The following is a 24559-nucleotide window of genomic DNA, read 5'->3' on the forward strand; positions in this document are numbered from 1 at the left end:
TTTTCCCCATAGGAACATCGTTTTGCGATTGCAAAAGCAATCACAAAAACTTCATCGTCAAGCGGTTTCGTCGTTTAACGAGGCAATAGTTAAGCGAGGCACCACTGTATTCCTTGGGCTGCTGATAGGTTTGCCTGGCTGTGGCAGCAGTAGCAATCCTCTGCCACTGCACAATGGGTCCGAGTCTAGCAACGGTGCCACCAATTGGGCATTTCCCACAATGCCCTAAAGACAGCGTCCTCAGAGACATTGTGGGGAATTAAAATAGCAATGCTCTGGGACTCACCCTATAGCAAAGGACAGCGGTAGGCCTCTGAGGGCTTTGGGACCAATAGTATCACATTGCTGAGATCGAACCTCCGTTTATAGTGGGGCATCCTAGAAGGACTACTATGACAGAGTTTCTGGCAACTCTTCCAACAGGAGGAAAGTCCGACGCAGCCGGGCATGTTGGGCCCTCTCTGTGTAACTCAAGAGCTGCCTCCTGCTTCGAATGGCGCATCAACATCTCCACTAAAAGCGCATGGAGAAGAAATGGCCCAAGCATCCGTGTAACGACTCCTGGGACGGGTCTGTTTTCAATGAGGTTTACTTTCTAATTCCAGTGTAATTTTTGTACTTCGCTTCTTCAGAAACTGAATTAAAATCTATTAAAAGAAATGCTCCCTGCCAAAGGCACATTTTAAAATCCAGTTTGCTTTGAAAAGTCTGCCAATCTGGAACTCATGAATTAAAATCGTACATCTTCGTGTATGTAACGAGAACTAAATTTGCTCCCTGAGCCAAGACACCAGTCTCTCTCTCTCTCTCTTTGGCGGGGGGGGGGGGGGGAGAAACAACAACAACACCCCAAACTGCCGAAATAAGAATATTTCATACAGACCTACTACAACCAAAGGAAATACACGACGGCTTCGCTTCTCCAAACCTCCTTAAGTCTGCCGTTTCCCCACCTCCCAGACTGAAGATAACGCCAGGTTCATTTTATAGATGTGCTGTAATGTGTGAAGGGAAGACGGATGGAAAGTAATTGTGTTTGACGACCCTGCAACTTTCCAGCTGGGAGTTAGCCTTCCCGCTCGGTGCCTTTTTTTTCTCTAGGGCAGCAGTGGGCAACTGCGTCCTTCCAGCTGTTTGGAGGCCAAAGCTTCCCTAATCCCTACAGGATCCGTATTTTTGGACCGCAGGCTTCCATCATTCCATCACGTCCGACGAGCACTGATGGGAGCTGTTAAGTGGAAAACATCTGGAGCGGCGCACTTGTCTTCTCGGGAGGAAGCCATTCCGTGGTGAAAAGAACAGTTTTTCCCCTCCTGCAGTAAAAACTACTTTGATGACTCTGCCAAGGGACACGACACAGGGGTATTCCCCTCAGACCCACTGGCAACCCTAACAACCAACAGGTCTGTCCTAACTAATGGGGGGGGAGAGAGAATAAGCAAAATTAAGCACCCCTTAATTTCCTTTAATAGGAATGGGACCGACAGCTGAAAGAGCATCAGAAACTGGTAATGCCGGTGCAAATATTCAACTGTAAAACTACATGGGATATACAAAGATTGTGAGATGCTTTCTCTCTTCTCTCTATCTTTATATACCTGGACATGCAACACATGCAATTGTAGATATTTCTTTTATTGCCTTTGTTTTTGAAGTATATGAATCAAAATGGCACTTATTCCCAGATAAGACCCATCAAATGGGAAGGGAACCAGCATTTGGGCCTGCTAAGGTCTCTCTGACCTTCAGCAGAGTGAGGGCAACCCTCTCAGGCATCAGAGTAGTACCTGGATGTGTTCTCTTAAACTCCTACCATGCCCAAAGGGAACTGTAATTTAAAAAATGTAACTTTTCCAAGTTTGGGGGGGGAGTTGTAGTCCAAAAACTAATTTATTTTATTTTAATGTATTCTCGAAGGCTTTCACGGCCGGGATCTGATGGTTGTTGTGGGTTTTTCGGGCTCTTTGGCCGTGTTCTGGAGATTGTTCTTCCTGGCGTTTCACCAGTCTCTGTGGCCGGCATCTCCAGAGCATGGACAGAGTTCCTACTCCAGTCCTCTGAAGATGCCGGCCACAGAGACTGGCGAAACGTCAGGAAGGACAACCTTCAGAACACGGCCAAAGAGCCCGAAAAACCCACAACAACTATTTTATCTTACTTAACCTTGGTTCCCAGTAGCCTTCTCATACTGCCAAGGTTGAAATAAGGCTTAGCTGCCATTCTAACCAGTTTCTGTACATGGAATGGAAGGCGATTCGACCTTGTCCTCGCCTCAGGCAGCAATATGTCTTGAGTCAGTCCTGAGTCCTCTCCTATGATTTATTTCTAGCACCTGGAACTTCAGTCCACTACCTTGGAACATGGAAGTTCTATGTCACCTTCATTAAAACGTATTTCTATCCAATATTTCCCAAGGGAATTTGTCAGGGGTCATGTGATCCTTGCATGATGCGATGACTCTTGAAGCTCCTACATGCTACCTTCGTGCTGGAGTTAGTTTGTAGTTGTCTATGGCTTAAAATGCTGGCTAGATAGCTCAATGGTTTAGGTCTCTGGCTATGGACCCAGAAGTTGAGATTTCATTTTTGCACTCTATGTAGCCTTGGGCAAGCTGCACAGTCTCAAAGCACCCCAGAAGAAGGGAATGGTCAACTACTTCTCATACTGTCTACCTAGAAAACCCCCCAAAAAGGGTTGCCATAAGTCAGAATTGTTTATTATTTATTATCCTGGCTAAAACATCTGAGTCAAGTTTTTAGACTTCTATGCCAGTTTCCACATCTCTGATTTTAATACTGCTCTACTCTAAGATGAGATGGTCAGACAACGTCATCGAAGCGGCCAACAGGAATTTGGCCCAACTCCGGGAGGCCATGGAAGACAGGAGGGCCTGGCGTGCTCTGGTCCATGGGGTCAGGAAGAGTCGGACACGACTAAACGACTAAACAACAACAACCCTAAGGAAGAGTCCTGGAAAATTCAGAATATTTGCATGATTTTTAATGAATTTACAGTTGATCCCAACAAAGTGCCTTGATAAAGTCAATCCACAAGGACCTGTAGATTTTAAATGTCTATGTATATATTGTTTGATTTATATTTACATTTTTGCCTGATCTTTTCCTTTTCGTTTATCCGGGTTTTTTTTCCTTCCCAGTCTGGAAACTTCCTTCATACTCACATTTCCCATCTCAGGAAGAGAGTTTTAAAAAAGGAATATGTAGAATATGTCTACATATTCCCTTTTTTTCTCCTCTTTCGCCCCCAACCTGATTTTTCTACAGTGTTCGAGGCAGCTAACAAATTCATTAAGAACACCACAATATAAAATTTTATGAACAACAAGCAAGCCACCGCAGATTCTCCCTCCCTCCCACTCCTTTAACCCACACATCAGTTTTGATGTTGGATATTGTTACATTCTTATACTCAGCTGATGATTAGTTAATTGGGATTTAATCGAGAGGCCGTCGGTATGCCCTGACTAGGTGACCATGGATGCTCTCCATTCCACAAGAACCAATGCGTGAAATATAACGTCTTCCTGACTGGGCTTTGATCAGATCTGCATGTGGAAGACAAGAGGCGTGCGATGAAAAGCTCTAAAAATCAAGTCTGGAGTCGCAAAGAAGGGGGGAAAAAACTATTACCTTCAATAACACCCTCTGATGTTCTTTCTATAGCCCTTGCTTCCAGGGCCAATTGAAGGCACGTTGCTATTTCAGGAGGAAACGGGGAGTAAATGGAGAAGAAATTTAACTTTTCCAAATGTTGGTTCCGTACACACCATTTTGCTACCGCAGGAGAAAAAGAAAACTGCACCTCCGCCCAATCCTTCACACGCTTCAAGTCTGAAGTGTAAAGTATTCAGAGGATAAAATTATGTTGGCACCTGGGGCCAGAATTCCCACAGGCATGTCTTTCCCCCTCTGGCAGTAGAAAAGAGGATAATAATATATTAAATAACTGACAATTTCCTGTTGTCGAAACCCCAAATCAGCTGACTGGAGCAGTTGAGTCACTTGGCCTAATGGTAGGGTCAGCACCTCCTAATTCTATGATATTTAGATTTTTCTGTAGTAAACTGCATATCTGAAGGAGCACCTCCTTGATTCTAGCACTCTCTCAAGCTTCTGAGGCTGCTGCTTATTTTTACACCCAAAACAGCTTATTATATATTTAAAACAAACCTTTATATTCTCACCCTCTTTTATTTCGCTACACCTTTCTGTTCCCTCTTTCTTTAAAATGAAAAGAACTACTTGATTTTGCTTCACGTTTGTGTGTTTGGATCATTAGAAAGCTGGAAAGAAAGAGAGGGTTTTAAAGCTTGGATGGCCTCGTATCCTGCTTTATAGACGATAGTCCTTAATCTGAAGGCAACTGCGAAGGTATCATTATTTGGAAAGAAGAGCAGTCCAAGTCAAGCTGAAGCTAAAGATTCATGGACAAAGGTGGACACTAAGTTGGATGTTCGCAGATGAAGGCAGTGATTGCCTTGACCAATCACAAAACAAAGCACGCTAAATGCAAGATACGCAGGTGAGGAAAACCACACATTACAGCAAAGAGATGTCTTTTTTTTTAACTTGCCAAAGCCTTTCAACAAAAAGCAAGAGAAATGTCTCATTTCACCCGAGGAAGGGTTCAAAAGTCATCTATCAACACCACTGACACTCCACGATGATGCAGATCCCGAACGCTGAAACAACTTCTCACTGCATTCAATTGAACCTCGCATCTTGCTCTTCAGCCTGAGAGGATATTCAAAAGAGCACACAGGCCTTGGGACTAAATTAGCCCATTACCTGTGTCAGTGAATGCCCACTTAGCTCTTCTGTTCGTCACACATTTGTCGAATCACAGCATACAAACTGGCATCCATGACTGTGTTGCACAAACATTTCACAACCCTCCTGCCTACCTGGGAATGGCTGGAGAGGCACTTTAAAGTCACCTCACGTACAAAAATTAAACTGGTTTCCTTCCGTATTACTGCTCATTCTTACATTTGTCTTTCTAAGATCCGAGGAAGCGTTAACAACTGCTTGAGATCGCTGCGGTTGCTTTGAGAGTGAAAGATTGTCAAGATTCAATCCAAATAATCGCATCTCGTAGGAATAAACTCTTAGTGAGCCTAGGCTCACTTGGAGAAACCATACAGAGGGTTTCTCAACAACAACAACAAAACTTTTTGAACGTTTTCCATTGGGAATGTCTGGATTTCCCCCCAATTTTACAGAAATGATATTAAGAAGGCACTCATTCCCTGCCTCCCCAATTTAAAAATACTGTATGTAATTTAGTAAGACAGATAAATAAATTATATATATATATATATATATATATATATATATATATATATATATATATATATATATATATATATATATATATATATATATATATATATATATATATATATATATATATATATATATATATATATATATATATATAAAATCATAGGACGTGAAAAGGAATGCTCAAGTTTTTCAGAAGAAGAGGTGGCTGATTTGCCGAAACGCTTCATCACATGATGAGCAAACCTGTTTACCCCAGGGCTCAACTTTCGGTGGTCTTCTCCCCCCCCACCATCATCCTCCCCCCCCCCCCGTATCCCGCCTCAACCCACCACCAGGATCCTGCCTTGTCTGGTCGGATGCTTTGCTCATCCCCATGACCCACCCCCGTTGCAAAGGCCCAAGGCTTTCCTCGTTAGGGAAGTGTTAGGAAGTTGCTGAAGTGCGAAATGAGCCTGCAAAAGCTCGTTGTCCTAATTAAACTTTGACAAGGAGAGTGACAAGAGGCATCGGAGGGGAAACAATGGCCGCAGTGTTTGGGAATCAGCCTTAAGCTGGGAAGGCCTTTGTCCCCGGAATAAAAGCACTTGTTTGCATGTGTTAAAGTCTATTAAACTTCATCAGGCCCAGGTGCAAACCCCCCCCCTTGCCCAGCCCTCCTCTCCTCTCTCTCCACCCACCAAACCCATCTAAAGTCTTCTCCAAACCAGCCCACCCCACCTTTTAAGAGCCAAAGCCCTAGGAAGCCAGACTTGGGAAGCAGGGAGAGGGCAGTGGGGGCCGGAGAGCCCCCCCCCTTGGCTCCCTCAGGGGGCCTAAATCAAAGCGACTCCTTTGCAAAGTAAATATTTTGCTCTGAAATGAATTATTGTTGCTGTTTCTGTCATCCCCGGGGCCGGCATGGGCTGTGGGACAAGGGGCGCCAGCAGGCACTGCCAGAAGACTTTGTTAATGAGGAAGGAGTGGCGGAAAAACCTTCATTAACATGGGAGCAGTGTAGCCATTTAAAAGCCCAGCGCTGGTCGGGGTGGGAGGGGGACACGCGAAGCCATAAGGGCCTGGGAGGTGGGAGTCTTCACAACACGGCCTGCAGGAGAGGGCAAATTCTGGTTTTTGGTGCATGCCTCCTAAACGTGGGGCTGAACGCTTTGTTGGATGCACTTGGGATCCCATCCCACCTCCATATAATGGCGGTAGGGTCGTCCTTGTTATCCCGCAGTCACTGACGTCACACGCTAGTGGGGTAGGATACCATGCCAACATTTCTCGAAGGCCAACCGAAGGCATTCGGCTGGCTGCAAATGGCACGGCGTGGGCACACCGCCATGTCGAGGCGCAAACCAGCCACCTTTCGTGCCCGAGCGTCTCTCTCTCTCTCCCTCTTGTGCTCTCAGGCGGCAAAGAGGCAATTGGAACAAGCTGAAGAACCATTCTGTTGCTCTTTCGTGGCACCTAAGGCGGCTGGCTGGCTGGAAAGCTCAGTGGTTTAAGGAGAGGTTGGGAGTTCGATTCCCTACTCTGCCTCCTGGGAGTACAGCCAGCCTGGGTGGCCTTGGGCAAGCTGTACAGTCCCAGGATGCACCCCCAGAAGAAGGGACTGGGAAACCATTTCTGAGTATTCTGTACCTAGAAAACCCTGAACTGACTTGACAGTATCTTCTGCTTCTTTAAAAATACCAAGCACAGTCAATAAAAAGTATAAAAACATTGACTGGTATTACATAACAGATGATATTGATGATGATTTTGTTATTGTTGTTGTTAAAATACACCAGGCACAGTTAAATATAAAAACATTGACTGGTATTCTATAACAGATACAAGTTTTAACCGAAAACCTAAGTATTTGTTAAATATCGGCACAATATGTATGCTGCCGTTTCTTGTAGCTCCAGTGGTGTGATTTCTGAGATCTGGAGTCAGAATTTTCCTACAAAAAATAGTAAGAATAAAAGAGATGGGTGTTTTATATTCAACATATTTAAATGGAAATGGCAAGGGAATGTTTGGTAGTGCATTTCTTAAAATCTGACTTTGGTTTCTGTATCATCCCATGTGGATTTTTGCATGGCAAACAAAACCCATAAAGAGCTGTTGAAAAACGCATGTCCATTTTGTGCCTCCTCAGAACAACAAAATCAGAAAGTGTGTGTGTTATTTGTATGCTGCTCTTCTCTTCACAAGCGACCAAAGGTGCCTGACAACTATTATCATTATACGAAGATCAGTTTTTAAAATACGATAAGAAACTATATTAAAAACAAATGATTTCTCAATTAAAGACCATTTAAAAATTTTATTTATTTATTTATTTATTTATTTAATTTATACCCCGCCTATCTGGTCGGTTAAGACCACTCTAGGTGGCTTACAGCAAAAAACACACAGAAATATATATATAAAAACAGTTTCTACATAGTATTGATACATAGCATTACATACAAGTCTCTGTATACATCTTTAGACATACTGCAAAAAAGGTGGGTAGCAATAAATGAGCACATTATCTTACATGTTATTAATTATTCTCAAAGGAGAAACTGTCCCATGTCTCCCACCATCCTGAATTTTTGTGCCCCCTGTCCCATGTCTTTAAACTGAACTCATCTCATTTTTTTCCTCCCCTACAATGTCGTACTATACATTTTGCACCACTGACTATGGGCACATGGCATTTCCCTCTCTGTGCAAACTTCTAACATAGCAGAGTAATATACAATGCAGCAATGTTATACCATGCATTGTCATCTAGTCATCACAGGGGAGAGGAAAAAACATGTGGGCCTCCTGTGTATCTCATATGTACCATGCAAATTGCAGATTAAAGATTTTCATGTATTTAGCTAAGACATTGAAATAACTGGTTTTAGGAATGGGAATCCATTCAGACTTAATGTCCGGGAATGACAATTTTTACAGTAAAATCACATGGTATAGATACTGTCATTTTAAACAGAGATTACAGAGAATTTACTGCCTGACACTCATTTGTCCATATCTACCAAGCATGATACCTCTGAAAATACCCATATTGCACAAGACTAGATATCGAATAATTTATTTAAACTGTCATAGGTTCTCACTGCCTTCACTTCCACAGGTCCAAATAAAACATATATTCATACTTCAGCTGGTTGCAAAGTATTAGGGAGCACTCCGCCAGGGATTCGGGCCACAATGATGAACACTTCTTCCACGTCTCAACGGAACATCAGCTAGACGACTGAACTGCCCCTCTGTTTTCAACTGGCTCATCTGAAATCTGTTCATTTGCCATTCTTCACAGTACTCACCTGGATGCCTGCAAGAATATCCATTCATTCAGTTATTGTTTCCAGGCCATTCAGCTGCAGAGTGGAAGACTATGCTTACCAGCTGACATTTAAAAACATTTTAATATATAATCTTAGAACTGCAGAGCTAGAAGGGACCCTGTGGATCATTGACTCCGGTCCCTATTAAGGAGGCACCGTGGGGGAATCAAACTCCCGACCTCTGGCTTTGCAGCCAGAGACCTAAACCATGGAGGGATCCTGCAGTTCTAAAATCTCTACATTTGATAAATAAATGTAATAGAGACAACATTCCTGAGACCCCCATGTATTTCTTGAAAACCTGCCTGAAAAGGAAGGACCTGGAGGCATCGTTGCGTTTTGGCAAAGAAAAGGAGACTGATCGATGTGCACTTCCATAGCTCCAAAATTCTTTTCTATAAACTGCTGGCCAAAGAAATATGTAATGCTCCAGCTTTTTGCAAATAATGCAAGCAAAGAGGGTGATCAAAACAGATATATATCCCACGTCCTGTCTTTTCCCCAGGACAGCATTTGTTCTAAAGAGCCAGATGAAACCTAGGAAAGAACTAGGATGGTGCATGGACCCTCAATTCAATCTGGGGGCCATTCCAGGGCTTTAGAAGGTCTCCTGGGTCTGTCCAGACAGACTTTGAGTTCCTTCTGAGTCCATGTATGCCCTGGATCGGAACATTATTCTGTGATTCTAACTGACCCAATCCTGGCGTGATCCGCACAGCTCTGAATCTACTTGCATTGGGTAGTAAATTCTTCTACCCGGTATCTACTTCTGCTATCAGTGAATTGTCCCCCTTGTAGCACAAATCACTTGCTCTTAAACAAGGATGCCTTGTATCTCTGCCTGAGTCACTATGCCCAGACTTCCTCCATACTCAGATCAGTGACTCATGCAGAAACACAAAGGACAAGCTCATCTTCCACTCTTACAGATCCATACACAGAGATGATTAACCTCAACTTGACTTGTCTCCTTGACTTCCAGCTGTCACTGAAGTAATATTTGAGCCAGCATGTATGATAGGTCAGCTTGAGTGCCTCACGGAGCTCTCCAGGGTGCTACCTGGGACCTGAACTTTCTCTAGCTGGATTTTGCCTTAATTTGATATCTCAGTGAATACTGTACTTGGCTTCCCATCGCTCAGACCTGAAACTTGACTGGCACTCCTTGTTTAGGCTGGAACTTTCTCTGGATGAGGCCACCGCCTTGGAAAAGAACAATGTGATGTCTACATTGGCCTTGCTTTGAACCTCCAACATAGGTCATCAACCATACGCTCTGGGCCAAACCCAACCTGTGAAAAGCAATGATAGGAATTTCAGAGGCGGTGCAAATCATTTCCTTCACACTGTTGATCTCATGGTCAAGATGGAAGCAGGACTAATTAGGAGGCACTGAGACACCCTCGGGGCTTTCTGATTTTATTAATTGTGTTACTGGGAGAACCGTCTGTCTTGTTTTGCACCCACTAGCTGGTATCTGCTCTTTTAAGTTCAGTGGAAGCTTGAACCTGCGGCTGATCCTTGAACAACTTTTGTATATGCAATAGGAGCTGGCTGCCATCTTAGCTACGAGGAACAGAGCATCATGGGTCAGTCTTGTGCAAGACTGTGGAGAGACCTGTATTAAATCTTTCCCATTTTGTCCCCAGGGCACATGAGCGGCCTTCTCTTCATGGTGCGCAGTGTGTAGTGGAACAAGGACTTCCAGGGTCAAGCTCCTGGGATTTTCTGAGTCTCAGGAACCACAACATCATGCAGCCCCACCTACCCACCCAGGCGGTACATTTGTCTCTCAGCTTCCCCCAAATAATAAATAGTTGCTGCCAGTTTTTAGCATATATACATTACTGAAACAGTGACGTCTATGTTGTCTTGGGCATGTTGTGAGAATGGCTGATGGTTGGATTCCAAAAGGTCTCCTGTATGGAGAATTAGTGCAGGGAAATTGCCCCAGAGGGAGACCACAGCTGCGATAAAAGGCTATCTGCAAGCGGGATCTGAAGGCCTTAGGAATGGACCTCAACAGATGGGAAACCCTGACATCTGACCATTCAGCCTGGAGGCAGGCAGTGCATCACGGCCTCTCCCAATTTGAAGAGACCCTTGTCCAGCAAGCCGAGGCAAAGAGGCAGTCCCAAAACCAGCAAAATCAGGGAGCTGGACAGGGGCAGATTGGATTTGTCTTCAGTGTGGAAGGGATGGTCACTCTCGAATGGGCCTTCTCAGCCACACTAGACGCTGTTCCAAGTCTTCCATTCAGAGCACGTTCCCATAGTCTCTCAAGACTGAAGGATGCCTAATGTATGACTGCCAATTCCTGCTATGATGCAAAGTATCTGAAGGTGGTTTGGTCTCGAATGAGGGATTGGGAGCTATTAACTTTCCAAAGGACCTGCTCGTCATTTGTTAATAGGGACCAGTCCATTCGCCTTGTAAGGAGAAAGGCCACAAGGATTGTCATGATGGGAACCTGCAATTCCAAATGTACTGTTACATAACTGACCCAAACCTTACTGGTTCTTTGCTGGCAAGTAGAGCCAGCCTGTGCGTCCTTGGGCAAGCTGCACAGTCCCCGGGTGCTTCCAGAAGAAGGGACATGTAAACCACTTCCGTAGACTGTCTAACTAGAAAATCTTAAAAAGGGTTGTGATCAGTCAGAATCGACTTGATGGCACACACTTTATCAATAGTCAAAAATGCAAGACACAGTTCTTTGGCTGGCATTATATAACAGATACAAATTCTAGTAATACTCAGCAGTGTCTTTATGAGAAGAGTAAGGGACCAGTCCTGTCTACCTATGTCCCATTCTGAAACTGGCTTTCCTAAATACCTCCTCCCTGACCCAAGAGTGGGGGTAGTGAGAAGATAACCAGAATCTGCTTAATGATGGTTAAACGGGGCAATGGACATAGGGCCCTCACTTTCAGTATTAGTTACAGGAATCCCCCTGGATGCCTTGGCCCCAAAAGGAAATGGTCCCATCGGTTCCAAGGTAAGGAAATTCTTGCCTTGGAACAAATGTCCTGGGCATTGCACAAATGATCTGCGCATTCGTCACTCCAGATGGGAAATGGAGACAGAGTCGGGTGGGAGGTTTGAGATTCCCAGTACAGGAACGCTTAGAAATTCTGAGAAGCCTGGAAAAGAAACAGTGAATTTTATATAAACAAACAAATCCACATGAGAATGATTGGAGCACATTCTCCCCCTGTCGTCGAAGACAATTCCAAAGGCCCGTTTAATAGGGAAGACGTCCAAAATGAGCATGCAGAAACTTAACTTCCCAGTAAACATGAGTAGGAGAATGACACAGCTAAGCATCGCAGCAAATAGCTACTTGTGGACGTCCAGCTTTTCTTGTTTGGAAAGGTCTATAGCTGCTTTCTCAGTATTTTGCACACACTCATGTCTAGCAAAACAGAATTTTGTTGTCTGGGCTCTTTCTTGCTAAGTGTCTCTCCTTGGCTACCACAATACTATCTCGGACAGTTGAATTTCAAGCTTACATATCCGCTGCTGTGTCTCACACGTGCTTAGGATTCTGCCTATTTAGGGAATTCATGACAGAGATATTTCTAATTCTTCCTCTCTTTTTGTCTTCTTCTATATATTTAATGTGAGCAGATGGATTGGATTTGTCTTCAGTGTGGAAGGGATGGTCACTCTCGAATTGGCCTCCTCAGCCACACTAGACACTGTTCCAAGACCTCCATACAGAGCACGTTACCATAGTCTCTTGCCAACTACTCCTGGCCAAGTCCACTTCATCAGACATAAGAAAAGGAGATATAACATGGCAAATATTTAAACAGGGCAACCAAGTATAGATATCAAAATACAGTGGTGCCTCGCTTAACGATTGCCTCACTTAACAAGGAAATCGCCATACGATTAGATTTTTGTGGTCACTTTTGCGATCACAAAACGATGGTTTAAATGGGATTCTTCCGCTTTGCGATAATCGGTTCCCTGTTTTGGGAACCAATTTTCACTTTACGACGATCAGCAAACAGCTGATTGTTGGGTTTAAAAATGGCCACCGGCTGAAGAAAATGCCCCTCCACTGTTTTTAGGAAGGCTTTTTCGCTTAACAGGCACCAGAAAATGGCCGCCGTATGGACGAGCAGATATTCAGCTCATTGGAACGCATTGAACAGTTTTCAATGTGTTTCAATGTTTTTTATTTCATTTGACGACGTTTCCGCTCTACAGCGATTTCACTGGAACGAATTAACGTCGTCAAGCGAGGCACCACTGTACGGAGATAGTGGCTGGTTGGTAAGAAAGTTAGTGGGTGCTAAACATTGAGTTGTTGGTGTCTTTGATCTGCAAGTCTTTCATAGAAGCTTGGGCTGTAAAGAATATGAGAACCTCTGTTATAAATTAACAATGCTAAAATAACAATGGTAGGGTAACATGAATGTTAATGAGATGGGCTATTTACAGTTGTTGATGAACTTTTCCCTCTTACAAGCTTTTCTTTGTAATCAGTTGCTTAGTGTGTGAATTATCCCAGACAGTGTAAGACCATAAGAGCAAAGAATATGTTTTACCTTAGAAATTTCTACGGACGACTGTGATTTATAGTTGAAGACAAATGGATTGCATGGTTTTTTTTAAACTGTTGAGCAGTTGAATACATGCTGATTAAATAGTCACAAGACGCAGCTCCATACATCTGAAGACTAACAGTGGGCCACGTCTAGACGTCAGCCGTTCTTAGCCCCCCTTTTTTTGCCATAGCCACAAAACACAATATGAAAGAAATATAGGCCGAATCAGGGTTGTATAGGTTGCATAACAAACCTTAAAAGGTGGTGTGTGAAGAACTGTTTCTGGTCTGTGGCCCTCTTCAAATGTCTCAAGTGGCTGACTTACTCCACGCAGCTCTAAACTTGCCCCAAAACATTCATTGATTGTTATGGGGAAGGAACATACTAAAAATTGGCCAGATCCTATTGGGATTTTTCTTTGGAGCCAGTCATGTTGTAGAAGTAAATTACAGCTAATTAAAAGGTGCCAATTGCATGCCTGGCCATGTGGCTGGAACAGGCACATCATGGCCAGTGCCTTGTTCATTAGCTGCATTTTGCTACTGCAGCTTACACTGCTTTCACCTCTGCTGGGTGGAGGAGATGGGATTGAGGATTGAGGGTCACCAGAGTTGAGGGCAAGGGGTCAGAGTACAGTGGCATGCTTGGGTTAATGCTGTGAAGGATAGATCCTGAAGCTGATGCTCTAATACTTTGGCCATCTCATGAGAAGAGAAGACTCCCTGGAAAAGACCCTGATTTTGGGAAAGTGTGAAGGCAAGAGGAGAAGGGGATGGCAGAGGATGAGATGGTTGGACAGTATCATCGAAGCGGCCAACATGAATTTGACCCAACTCCAGGAGGCAGTGAAAGACAGGAGGGCCTGGCGTGCCCTGGTCCATGGGGTCACGAAGAGTCGGACATGAGTAAACAACTGAACAACAACAACAAAAATAAAGCTGTCCCAAGGAGAGTTCAATAATGTAGTCAGTTGTGCTGACTTTTGTCAACAAGCCAGTGGCACACTGAGCTTAGGAATATTGAAGGGCATACTCATCGGTTCTAGCAGTTTTCACCTCCACCACAGCAGGTCTTTTGCAAAGCATATGGATCTTAATGTTGTGTCCAAAAATAAGTCATTCCCTCAAAACTTCATTGCAGTACAGCAGGAATAGATTATGAAGATCCACTACTGTGAAGACTGCTCTCTATCTCTCTCTCTCTCTCTCTCTCTCTCTGTGTGTGTGTGTGTGTGTGTGTGTGTGTCCGGTGTGCTGTAGTGGACAGAGTGATGGACGAAAGCTCATTCATTGTAAAATATTGCAATTAGTCTTTAAGGTGTCACCATGTTTTTCTCTTCTTTGTTTCTTATTGCTGCTTTGTTTTGGCCGGATATTCTGAGTTGTGAAAACTCACTGGGGAGTGGCGTGGAACTGGCAAAAATAGAAACTCTATAAATATGTCACTTTTACCTCAAAAGGTTGTTGTTTGTCGACCCCGACGTGAGGTCACACAATACGTACACAGTCCAGAATATAAGACAGAGGGCCAGATTGGCTCCAACAGCAATCGCCAATGTTGTGATAGGATAGGGGTTGTCATCTGAAACCCCTCTCTGGAGAAGGCCAGTTTGCACCCCTGTGCTCAACAGTGCGCACAAGTACCGGCCAGTGTGATGTTCCATCTGCCACAGCCATGACCTGCTGTGGGTTATCGACCCGTTATTCTCAGACATACTTTGGACCCAGGATGTTTCTCTGAGTCCATCCTGCCCATCAACCTTCCTATAGAAATGCCCTGCTCAGGAAAAGCGGCTTTCTTGTTTCTGTTGTGGGTGGGATCCCCATTCTTTGAAAAGGTACATCAAACACATCACACACGTTTCAGAGGCACCAGCCCCCCCCATCACGCCGGATAGTTCAGTGGTTTGGCCCTTCGGCACCCCCCACCCCGTCCCAGTGGCGCCTCTCTGACAGGAACTGGCCTTGATGACCCATAGGGTCCCTTCCAGCTCTGGAGTTCTAGGATTATTATCATCAAACTGCTGGATAGCTCAGCGGTTTAGATTTCTAGAAGTTCGATTCCCCGGTGTGGCTCCACGGCAGGGCCGGACTCGATGGTCTCTATAGCAGTAGCTCTCAAACTGAAGTCTCCAGATGTTCTTGGACGGCAGCGCTCGGAAGAACGCACCTCTTGCTCTGCTGGCTAGGATTTCTGGGAGTTTTAGTCCAACCACTGGCCTAGAGCAGGGGATCCCAGATTTTTCGGACTGAAACTCCCAGAAGCCTTCGGCACTCGCTCTGCCGGGCAGGCTTTTTGGGAGATGCCCTCGAAGAACATCTGGGGGACCCAAGTTTGAGGACCCCTGATCTATATAGGGTCCCCTTGCAGCTTTACCGTGCTAAGATGATGATGATCATCTGTTGCAGCCAACTAGAAGAATCTCGCCGTCTCTCTAGGAGTCCAGCTGCTGCAGCATCTCTTCTGTTCGCCTCCCGGGGGAGAAACTCACACGCACAAAGCAGGAAACCTCTTTTCCGCTGGCCTGGCTTGGAGGAACTGGAAGGGCTCGAACCATTCCCGCCGGCTTTTCCAAGGATCCGCATCGGTCCTTCCTCTCCCCCCCCCCCCCCGCTGGAACCACCAGGAAGATCCAGCTGCTGGGCAAACCGCCAGAGGCCAATCCTTTTGTGTGTGTGTGTGTGTGTGTGTGTGTGTGTGTGTGTGTGTGTGTGTGTGTGTGTGTGTGTGTGTGTGTGTGTAAGCCAAACTAAACAAAGATTTTAAAAACACACACATTTTTCACATGGGGGAACTTGCAAGAGAGAAAGGGAGTAAAAGCCGGACGCTTGTCCGCACGTTTTTGATTAGGAAAGGGGGTGGGGGGGTGTTTCATCTGATGTGAGCTCATTCCATCCCGGGGGGAGAGAACAGAAAGCAATTATACACGGATATAAAATGCAGCCTGGCGATCCAGCTGATCTCCTCCGAGGACCGGGGCGTCCGGGGCTTGTTTCCAAAGTGTTGTGTTTTGTGTTGATGCTGCTGCTGCTGATTTTAAAGGGAGAGGGGAATGGAGGTGGTAGGCGGTGGGTGCAGGAAGACGCGCTCCTTCATGTTCTCCCGGCTTTTTTGGCCGGCTACCTCGCCCCTCGCCCTAGCCAGCTGAGGGGAAAAAGAAAAGAAAAAGTAACAGAAAAGTAAAAGGAAAAGAAAAGTTCCTTTCATCGTTAGAAAGAATTTCAAAAAAAAAAAGAGGAGGGAGGGCTCCAGAAGACCACCGCTGGGATAAAGGCTTTGGAGAGCACAGACCGCACCGGCCGCCTCTCCGGATCCTGTCCTTACCTGCCGTCCGCGGCCGATTTTTCTCTTACCTGCCGCTTGTCAAGGGCCGCGAAGCCGTTGCATGGCCGGCCGAGGAGCTGGGAGGGGGGGCGTGGCCGGGAGCCCGAGAGCCAATCGGAACCCCGGCCCGGGGACCGAGCCCTCCATAAAAAGGCGAGCCCTGGATAACGCGCTCCTTGTTTCGCTGCCCGGCTCGCCTGCGCGCTTCTTCTGCGGGCCAGGTAGAGTCGTCCCGCTCGGGGAGGCTCGATCGCGCGCTGCCGGAGAGGACCGCTCGGGTCGTGCGCTCAGGCTTTGAAGTCGCCCACAGAGAGAGAGAGAAAGAAAGAGAGAAAGAGATGGCTGCGATTAATGGGACCGTCGAGAACGGGCAGCCGGAGAAAAAGATGCCCCTGCCGCTCCCTCACCCTATTCGGAACCTAGAGGTCAAATACACGAAGGTAAGAAGGGTGAATGGAAGGTGAGGAGGGTGTCTTAAACCCCACCCACCCATGTGTGCCGTGGGAATATCTCTTATCCATTGGAGTTTTTTTTTTAAAAAAATTCAAGTTTCTAGTCCCTAAGGAATCTTGTTTATTCCTCTCTTTTCCATTGAAGTTTTTTTTAAAAAAATCAAGTTTCTAGTCCCTAAGGAATCTTGTTTATTCCTCTCTTTTCCACTGAAGTTTTTTTTTTTAATTCAAGTTTCTAGTCCTTAAGGAATCTTGTGTATTACTCTTTTCCAGAAACCTTGCCTGTCCTTATCGCTAGAAAGCCCTCAGACCTTCTCAGAACAGGAGATGGCTCCAGGACAAAAGCCATAAATAGGATACGGGGCGTATATGTGGGGGCTTTCTAGGGAGAAAAGTTAGCTCAAAAAACAACAGGTTTCATGCACTGCTTAAGATGCGCTGGTGTCTGCTTCGGTGATGATTAGAAGGCAGTTTTCATGCGTGTGGGTTCTCTAAGCTTGGATGCGAGGAGCAACAACTTAAAAGCCCCATATCGCTATTGTGTGTATTTTCTAACTAGGGAAACGGCCACTTGATGCAGCTGTTAATGTTTGATGGCTGGTCACGTCAGTCTTGGGCACCCCGGCTGTCCGACAAGCACAACAGCAAAGTGAAGTTTTAGGGTTGTCCAAGCTATTATGTTTTGGACCCATGAGAGAAAAAAAGATTCACGAGAAAAGACAGTAAGACTGACGAGATAGCATAGAAGGAAGCAGGAAAAGAGGCAGCTCTATCGTGAGATGGATTGACTCAATAAAAGGAAAGTAGGGCCTTTAGTTTGCAAGACCATTCATGACAGGAACCTTTGAAGGGAACCCGTTTGTGGGGCGGCGATACATTACGAAGCCATTTCACAGGGCACAACCCCAAGAGAAGACGAGAGCTCGTGACTTGTTCTTCTTGAATCAGAAGGGAGGGCATCTCTTATAAAGTGCTGACCGACTTTGATGTTCCCTTAAACTAAACAATAACATATTTTTGAAACTATCCTAACTAAAGAAATTCAAACAATGGATGTTATTTTAAAAAGGTGGAGAAGAAAACCCTCAGTTCGCAAGCCGGGCTTCTGCTTCTTTAAATTTTTAAATTAAATCTCTACTTTTAAGAGAGTAGGTTTGGGAGATCTTTCTTAGTTGGCTGATGCCACTGCAGAGAAGGCCCCGCTTATGGCAGCTAGTTTGGCCTCTCCTGGGCAGAATGGGGAAGCAAGGTTTCAATGAACACTTTTACAAGTTATTGGGTAGAAAGGGGTCTCAGAATCAACCAGGTCTAAAACCAATGACGTATCTCTGGAGCTACTTGAGGTCTTCATGTATTCCCGAGAGGAGGCTGGATTGAGGTTCTTTCTATTCTCGGTGCCTCCTCATTGTCTTGATAACAAAATATTGTGTCGATTGGCATGTTGAGGATGGTCAAGGCCCAACCCAATGAGCCATGGCATTCATTGGCTAGTTCTGGAACGCAGGACGGTTAATATGGATGTCATGCTTCGAGGAGAGATGAGCCAGAAGTGCTGAGGAAATAATGGCTGGCTCACACCATCTCATGACTCAACTGACATTCTGGCCTAGGGATTTTCCTCATTTGCAGTGCCCGCTTAGAGGAGAGCTTACAAATTTGCTTTACCACAGCAGACACCTTGTTTTTCCACATCTCCCGGTCAAGATGCGACACAGTTGTGGTCTTGAACTGTTGGGGAAGTGGAGGGAGGAAAGGGAGACTGAGCGAGCAGAAATGTAAAAATCCGTGACACAGAGTAATTTCATTTATTCTGTGTTAGCTGGACATGGACCTTTTGTATCAATCTGCCAGCCCCATCTTCCTTGCAGATTGCCTTTCTTGTAGATTTATCCCTGTCACCTTCCAAAGAAGAAGATTTATTTTTATACAAACAGTTGTGGAAACTCTGGAGACAGTGTCATATGAATGAAAGGGCAGGGTTTGCACTGGACAAATGCAATAGCTGGAACTATAAAACAGGGTCTTTCCCATAGCAAATGTCTGCAGCCGTGCTATTCTTTTTTAATAAAAATTTAAATTATGTTTGACGTATGTTGGATTCAAGAGAGATAAAACGGTTCCCTCTTTAGCTTGTGATTGATGCCTGAAAAAATCATCTTTCTACCGACTGCTTTAACTGAAGGGCGCTCTCCTGAGCGCGGCGTAATACTTTCACCTCCACAAAGGTAGAAGGAAAGAATTAAAATAAGTATGATAACTTCTATGGGCCCCATTTTTTTGGTAGATTCCAGCTTTCCTAGTTATAAAGGTTTTTTTTTTTTTGCATGTTTTGGTGGTGAAAAATTAGGGATTGCACATGAAATTCAGGGCTAGTACCCCTACATTGATATTTGTATGTATTCTTCTTCGATACATGGGTTGAAGTTCCTGTCTTTAGAAATAAATTAGTAATGGCCCAGCAGGAAATAATACCTGAAATGGAGGATAGTGTAATTAAGAAAATAAGATAAAAATGAGGTTTATAATGCTGTGAAGGAAATATGAATGATTAATATATATTTTTGTTCTGTAATAATACTTTTTAACCTGGGGGGGTGTCAGGGTCTCCTTGAACTATCTGATGAGAACTATTGATTGCCTTCACAAAAAAACTAAACATAAAAACTTAGCACATTTTGTATACAATTTATTTTATACCAAAAAAAGAAATAAAAGGGTGGGTAGCCACACTTAGCTCATGGACCACCTCCTCAAAGACTGTAGATTTTGAACTCTTGCTTTATAGCGTGGGACATAATTAAGTTTGTTGAATGTATACCTTCTATTTCCATAAAAAAATTATCATGCACCTCCTGTTTAAGCTATGAAACTAGATGAAGGTATGCCTTCCAACTTATATAAAAATAAAAAAATGCACGGATACGATAAGGAGGTGATTGTAGGAAGATGGCAAGAGATTTGCACACAACTACTAGAGAAGTATTAAATGTTTGTTCTAACCAGAATTAGTTTTATCTGTTATGGTAACTCAGTTACAGAGTAAGAGTCTAACCGAAAGGGGAACGGCTCAGCGTTCTAGTTTTGCTGCTGATAACAACTTAATTTTTCAAAATCCATTAACTGTCTGGTTTCTACTGATTAACTAATCCATTGGTTAAATTTGTCAACACATTGCAGAAGTGTGCATTCTTGAGGGTCTTGAAAAGAGTTGACCTGGATTTCAGCTGAGTGCCTTTGGCTTCAGTTTCTGGGGCGGTTAGAACAAGAGGATAAAACCCAACTTTTCCTAGCTAACTTATTTTGACACATCACAGCACCTTCCAGAGAGGATAGAAAGAGTGTTGTCAGGAAAACTGTTCATTATCCTTCCCATAACAGAGAAAGCCATTTGGCTAATCTACCGATAATTTTCTTGCAAGATCTAGTGCGGTGGAAGCAGGGAAAAGATGCTAAGGGGAAAAAAAAAACACTTCTAAACTGGGCTGCTGTGAATGCTAATAGAAGATAAAATACAACTTTTGGAACAGAAATGTATGGCCTGAAGCCAGCAATTTGGTCTTTTATTTCCCCGTTCTGTAACGGAAGTTTTTAGGAAATTTTACTAGCTACAATTTTCGGCCGAGGCCTAGAATTTGCAGAATAGCACACAAAATGAACAATTACTTGTGTTGCTTGTGCCTGTAACAACACACTCATCTTTGAAGAATAAGGCCAAGATCCTCTGCACGTATAGCTGAACTTAGCATCTCTTGTGTGTGATTAAATTTAGAGGGGGCCAGGTCACATAATCTTTAAAACATGACAGAACTCGGCATTGTAGTGCATTCCTTTTTTTATGCGCTCCTGATTTGCGTATCAGTTTACAATCTTCTGCTAGATGTCCTCTGTAATCTTGTTTAAATTTTTTTTAGTTCTTTGCAAAGTCCCTCATAAGGCAGAGCAGAAGCATTCTGAAGTCCCTTTCCCTATTTAAGGAAAATGCTTTGGTGTGGTTTAGTTGTTTATTTGTCCCGCCTGGAGAATTTCTGAAAGAACTGGCCATCTTTGGCAAGAAGCCGTTTTGATTACTCACTCCCACTGAAAAGTTTCTGGCGCTGGGTTTTTAATGGCGTTTGAATTTAACAGGAATTGGACGGAGCCAACGAATCTATTTGGGCTTGGCTCGTCGAAAGAATTACACAAACTTCACGGGCTGATTTGGAAGAAGCCAAAAGGTTATTATCTCTATCAGACCCATCTATGGCCAATGTAATTGGATTTTTTTTAAAAAAAAAATCATCTTGTATGTGTAGTTCTAGGACTATGGGTTTATTTTTCTTTCTTTCTTTTTAAAGATAACCATGACTTGTTCTCCCTTTGGGGAAATATTTGCTAAACATTGTTCAGCTGCCCCAAACAACAAATGTTTTCTTGTTCAAAGATGGGATTTTACTTACCTGTGTGATTGAGCGAATCTTGCTTCCCAAGAAAACCTGTCTTTAGCTCTTCATGACCGATCATAATGGAAAACATCATAGAGAAAAGTTGTGTTAGGCTAAACAACTGAATTTAGTCTCTTAAGGGAGCTCCCATTCAAACAATGCACCGTATTGTCTGTTTCTGCTCTAAGTCTCAGTTCTTAGGCGCTGATTTGCTACCATTTCACTTTCAACCAACATGCTTAACATTTACCTGTATGCGGGTAGAAGTGGCATTCCATGGCATTGTTAATCAGCAGAGAAAAATGGATGGATCAACACCTAAAAGTGTATGTGTCCATTCTTGGTAAACGGGTGAGACGGAAAGGCACAATCTTTTTGACATTTTTTTTGTTTCTAACATTTTTTTAAAAATTCCTTAAATGTGTGGCTAGCAACCATACCGTGTTATTAAAAAAAAGCAAGGATTCAGCACCTCCCATTTTTATTGGTATGGTCAAGGAGACAGGATTTTGGGCCATGCTCTTTCCAGGGTGACGATCCTAATCATAGTTTCTTTCCCCTACAAACCAATTAACATCATGGAGTTTTGTGTTCTACAACGTTGTGTGAAACATCGCTGCTTTAGAAAAATAATCTCACGTATCTACCTACATAAGGGACGTGGTGTCGCTGCGGGTTAAACTGCAGAAGCCTCTATGCTGCAAGGTCGGAAGACCAAGCAGTCGTAAGATCGAATCCATGCGATGGAGTGAGCGCCCGTCGCTTGTCCCCGCTCCTGCCAAGCTAGCAGTTCAAAAGCATGTAAAATGCAAGTAGATAAATAGGTAACACCACGGTGGGAAGGTAACGGCGTTCCATGTCTAGTCACACTGGCCATGTGACCTCGGAAACAATCTACAGACAAACGCTGGCTCTATGACTTGGAGACGGGAATGAGCACTGTGCCCTAGAGTCGGTCACGATTGGACTAAATGTCAAGGGGAACCTTCACTTTTTTTATCTACAGTACCTGTCTGTCTGCATATACTCTGTTCAGGGCTTGCTCTTGAAAAACAATCAGAGAGAACAGCTCGTGCCAAAAGTGGTACGTGAGCAGAGTGGAGCTGGTTTTACAGGCTGTTGAAGCTGTTGCCTTCTGCCGTTGTATCTATTTCTGAACCTTTCAAGGTCCTTATCATGGTTTCAAGCTATTTATGGTTTTAATCGGCGTCTGAACAATAACGTGTTCCCTCGTGAACTTACCAAGCACTTGAGTTTATCATCTAAATCTCTATAGTTTCTCCCACCTCATAGAGAAGTCAGGTTGGTGGAGACCCAACACAGTATCTTTTGTCTCGCGGCATCTCAGGGTGGAATCAGATGAGAAAGTATTGTGTCTGGTCACACTGGAAAGTGTAGCTTCCTGGGGAGTCATCTAAAAGTAACTTTTCCATTCATCCGGGAATTGCTCCACCTTGGCCCCTCGGTCAGGGTTGGGCTGAAGTTCATGGCAATTTACTGGGCAATGGGCACCGTGAAATAGCATGCACCAGGTTGCACCAGAAGCAGTCCAAAACACACGCCATTTCCCTACCTGCTTGCACTGTCAGTTGTAGAACACCCTCCCCAGGCAGATTAGGGTGAGTTCCTCACTGGACATGTAGTAAAAATTGTGTCTCTTGGCGGCTTTTAGGAAGACTGCAAAGATGCATTTTTCAGTCTAGCATTTTTGATACGAACAGAATACACCATTGGTTTATTTAATTATTTCATTTGTGCTCTTGGTTAGCTGTCTTGAACAGCTTTCTTTTAAGCGGAAAGGTAAGATAAATTGGAACGAATAAAATGAATGATACGTTGTTGAGTTTTTGATGGGTCTGTTGTAATCTGGCTCAAGACGTTGCAAGGGTTTTGAGAGGCGATCTGAAAAATAAAGACGTGGTTTCTGCGTTAAAGAAATAGGTGTTGGTGTCTGACCCGACCATGCAGCAAAGAGTGTTTAGGAAGATAAGTTAAATGAACAATTTTGTGTCTTTGCTATAAATGTGCAGTCTGAGTAGATCCTTTGAACTTCAGTTTAATCACAAGGCCCAAAGAAAATAAATGTGAGCTCCATATTGCCTACAGCTTCTGCTAATGTTGAGTTTTTGTGCTGCTACATAGGATATTTACACAGATGTACATACCTAGGAATAAAATATAATAAACTGAAGGTTATGGATTTCTGTGTTTCTTGGACTTCAACCCCTTGCATTCTGGTAGTTTTCTGAGAGGAATCCTGTACAGACCCTTGTGGCTAGAGACTACCAGACCACTAATTCCTTGCAGCTCCCATGGAGCTTAGCCTTGCCTGTCCATTTCCCATGTCTTCTCCACAGGAAGAAGGTAGCTGCTGGAATCTTAACTACCTTTAAGAAAAACACAAAAATCCCATTCCTATGATGTCGCTGCAGCACCAGTTCAATTTTCATCATGGCACCCAAGACTACTTTTAGTAGAGTGCTAGTGGGGGTGAATATGATGGACTCCTTTTTTTGCATAAAAATCGAAACAAAACTCATCTAGAATCTTTGCATACAGTAAATCAGCAGCAGGTCCAAGAGACATTGGCCTTCTTGTAATCATAATCTCTCTCTCTCTTTAGATATTTATCAACAATGAATGGCATGAGTCGAACAGCGGAAAGAAGTTCCCTACATTCAATCCTTCAAAGCAGGAGAAGATCTGTGATGTTGAAGAAGGAGACAAGGTGTGTTTTTCTTAAACCCAGTTGCTAAGAGCTAGGCAGGGCATGTGCATAATGGCTCTGCAAAAATGTATTAAAGCCAGTGATGTCTACTGGAAAAGTTACATTAATAATTTTCTAGCTGTTATCGGTGCAGTCAGTCTGTCTGGGACCCCAGTCTAGCTCAGTTTAAGCATTCCTTTCCACTGGCCAGACCATCAAAGCAGAACTAGGACCAAGACAGGAGAATCTAGAAATGATCCAGACTGAGACAAGGCATGTTTGGGGAGTATGTTAAAAAGAAATAAAGTGTAACAAATGTAACTTGAAAGCTATGCAACAGTGTACAGTAGTTTGGATTTCACTGCATGATATGGTTAGTATATCATTAGAAGCAGAGGTACCTTGAGAAGCAGAGGATGTCTGTTTATCCATATATGTGTGTAGGCATCCTTCAGTCTCAAGAGACTATGGTAATGTGCTTT

General features: G+C 43.9%; 1 protein-coding gene across 1 annotated transcript in view; it reads left to right on the plus strand.

The window, feature by feature from the left end:
• The first annotated feature begins 15934 nt into the window (after positions 1-15934).
• The window catches only part of ALDH1A3 (aldehyde dehydrogenase 1 family member A3), a 34261-nt gene continuing 25636 nt past the window's right edge, over positions 15935-24559 (plus strand). Inside the window, exons 1-2 of the mRNA XM_020781737.3 lie at positions 15935-16937; positions 23994-24098. Coding sequence (XP_020637396.3) covers positions 16836-16937; positions 23994-24098 — 207 coding nt within the window. The 5' untranslated portion in view covers positions 15935-16835. The remainder of the gene's footprint in view (positions 16938-23993; positions 24099-24559) is intronic.

This window comes from Pogona vitticeps, chromosome 12 (genome assembly GCF_051106095.1).
Source record: "Pogona vitticeps strain Pit_001003342236 chromosome 12, PviZW2.1, whole genome shotgun sequence".
NCBI classification, from domain to species: domain Eukaryota; kingdom Metazoa; phylum Chordata; class Lepidosauria; order Squamata; family Agamidae; genus Pogona; species Pogona vitticeps.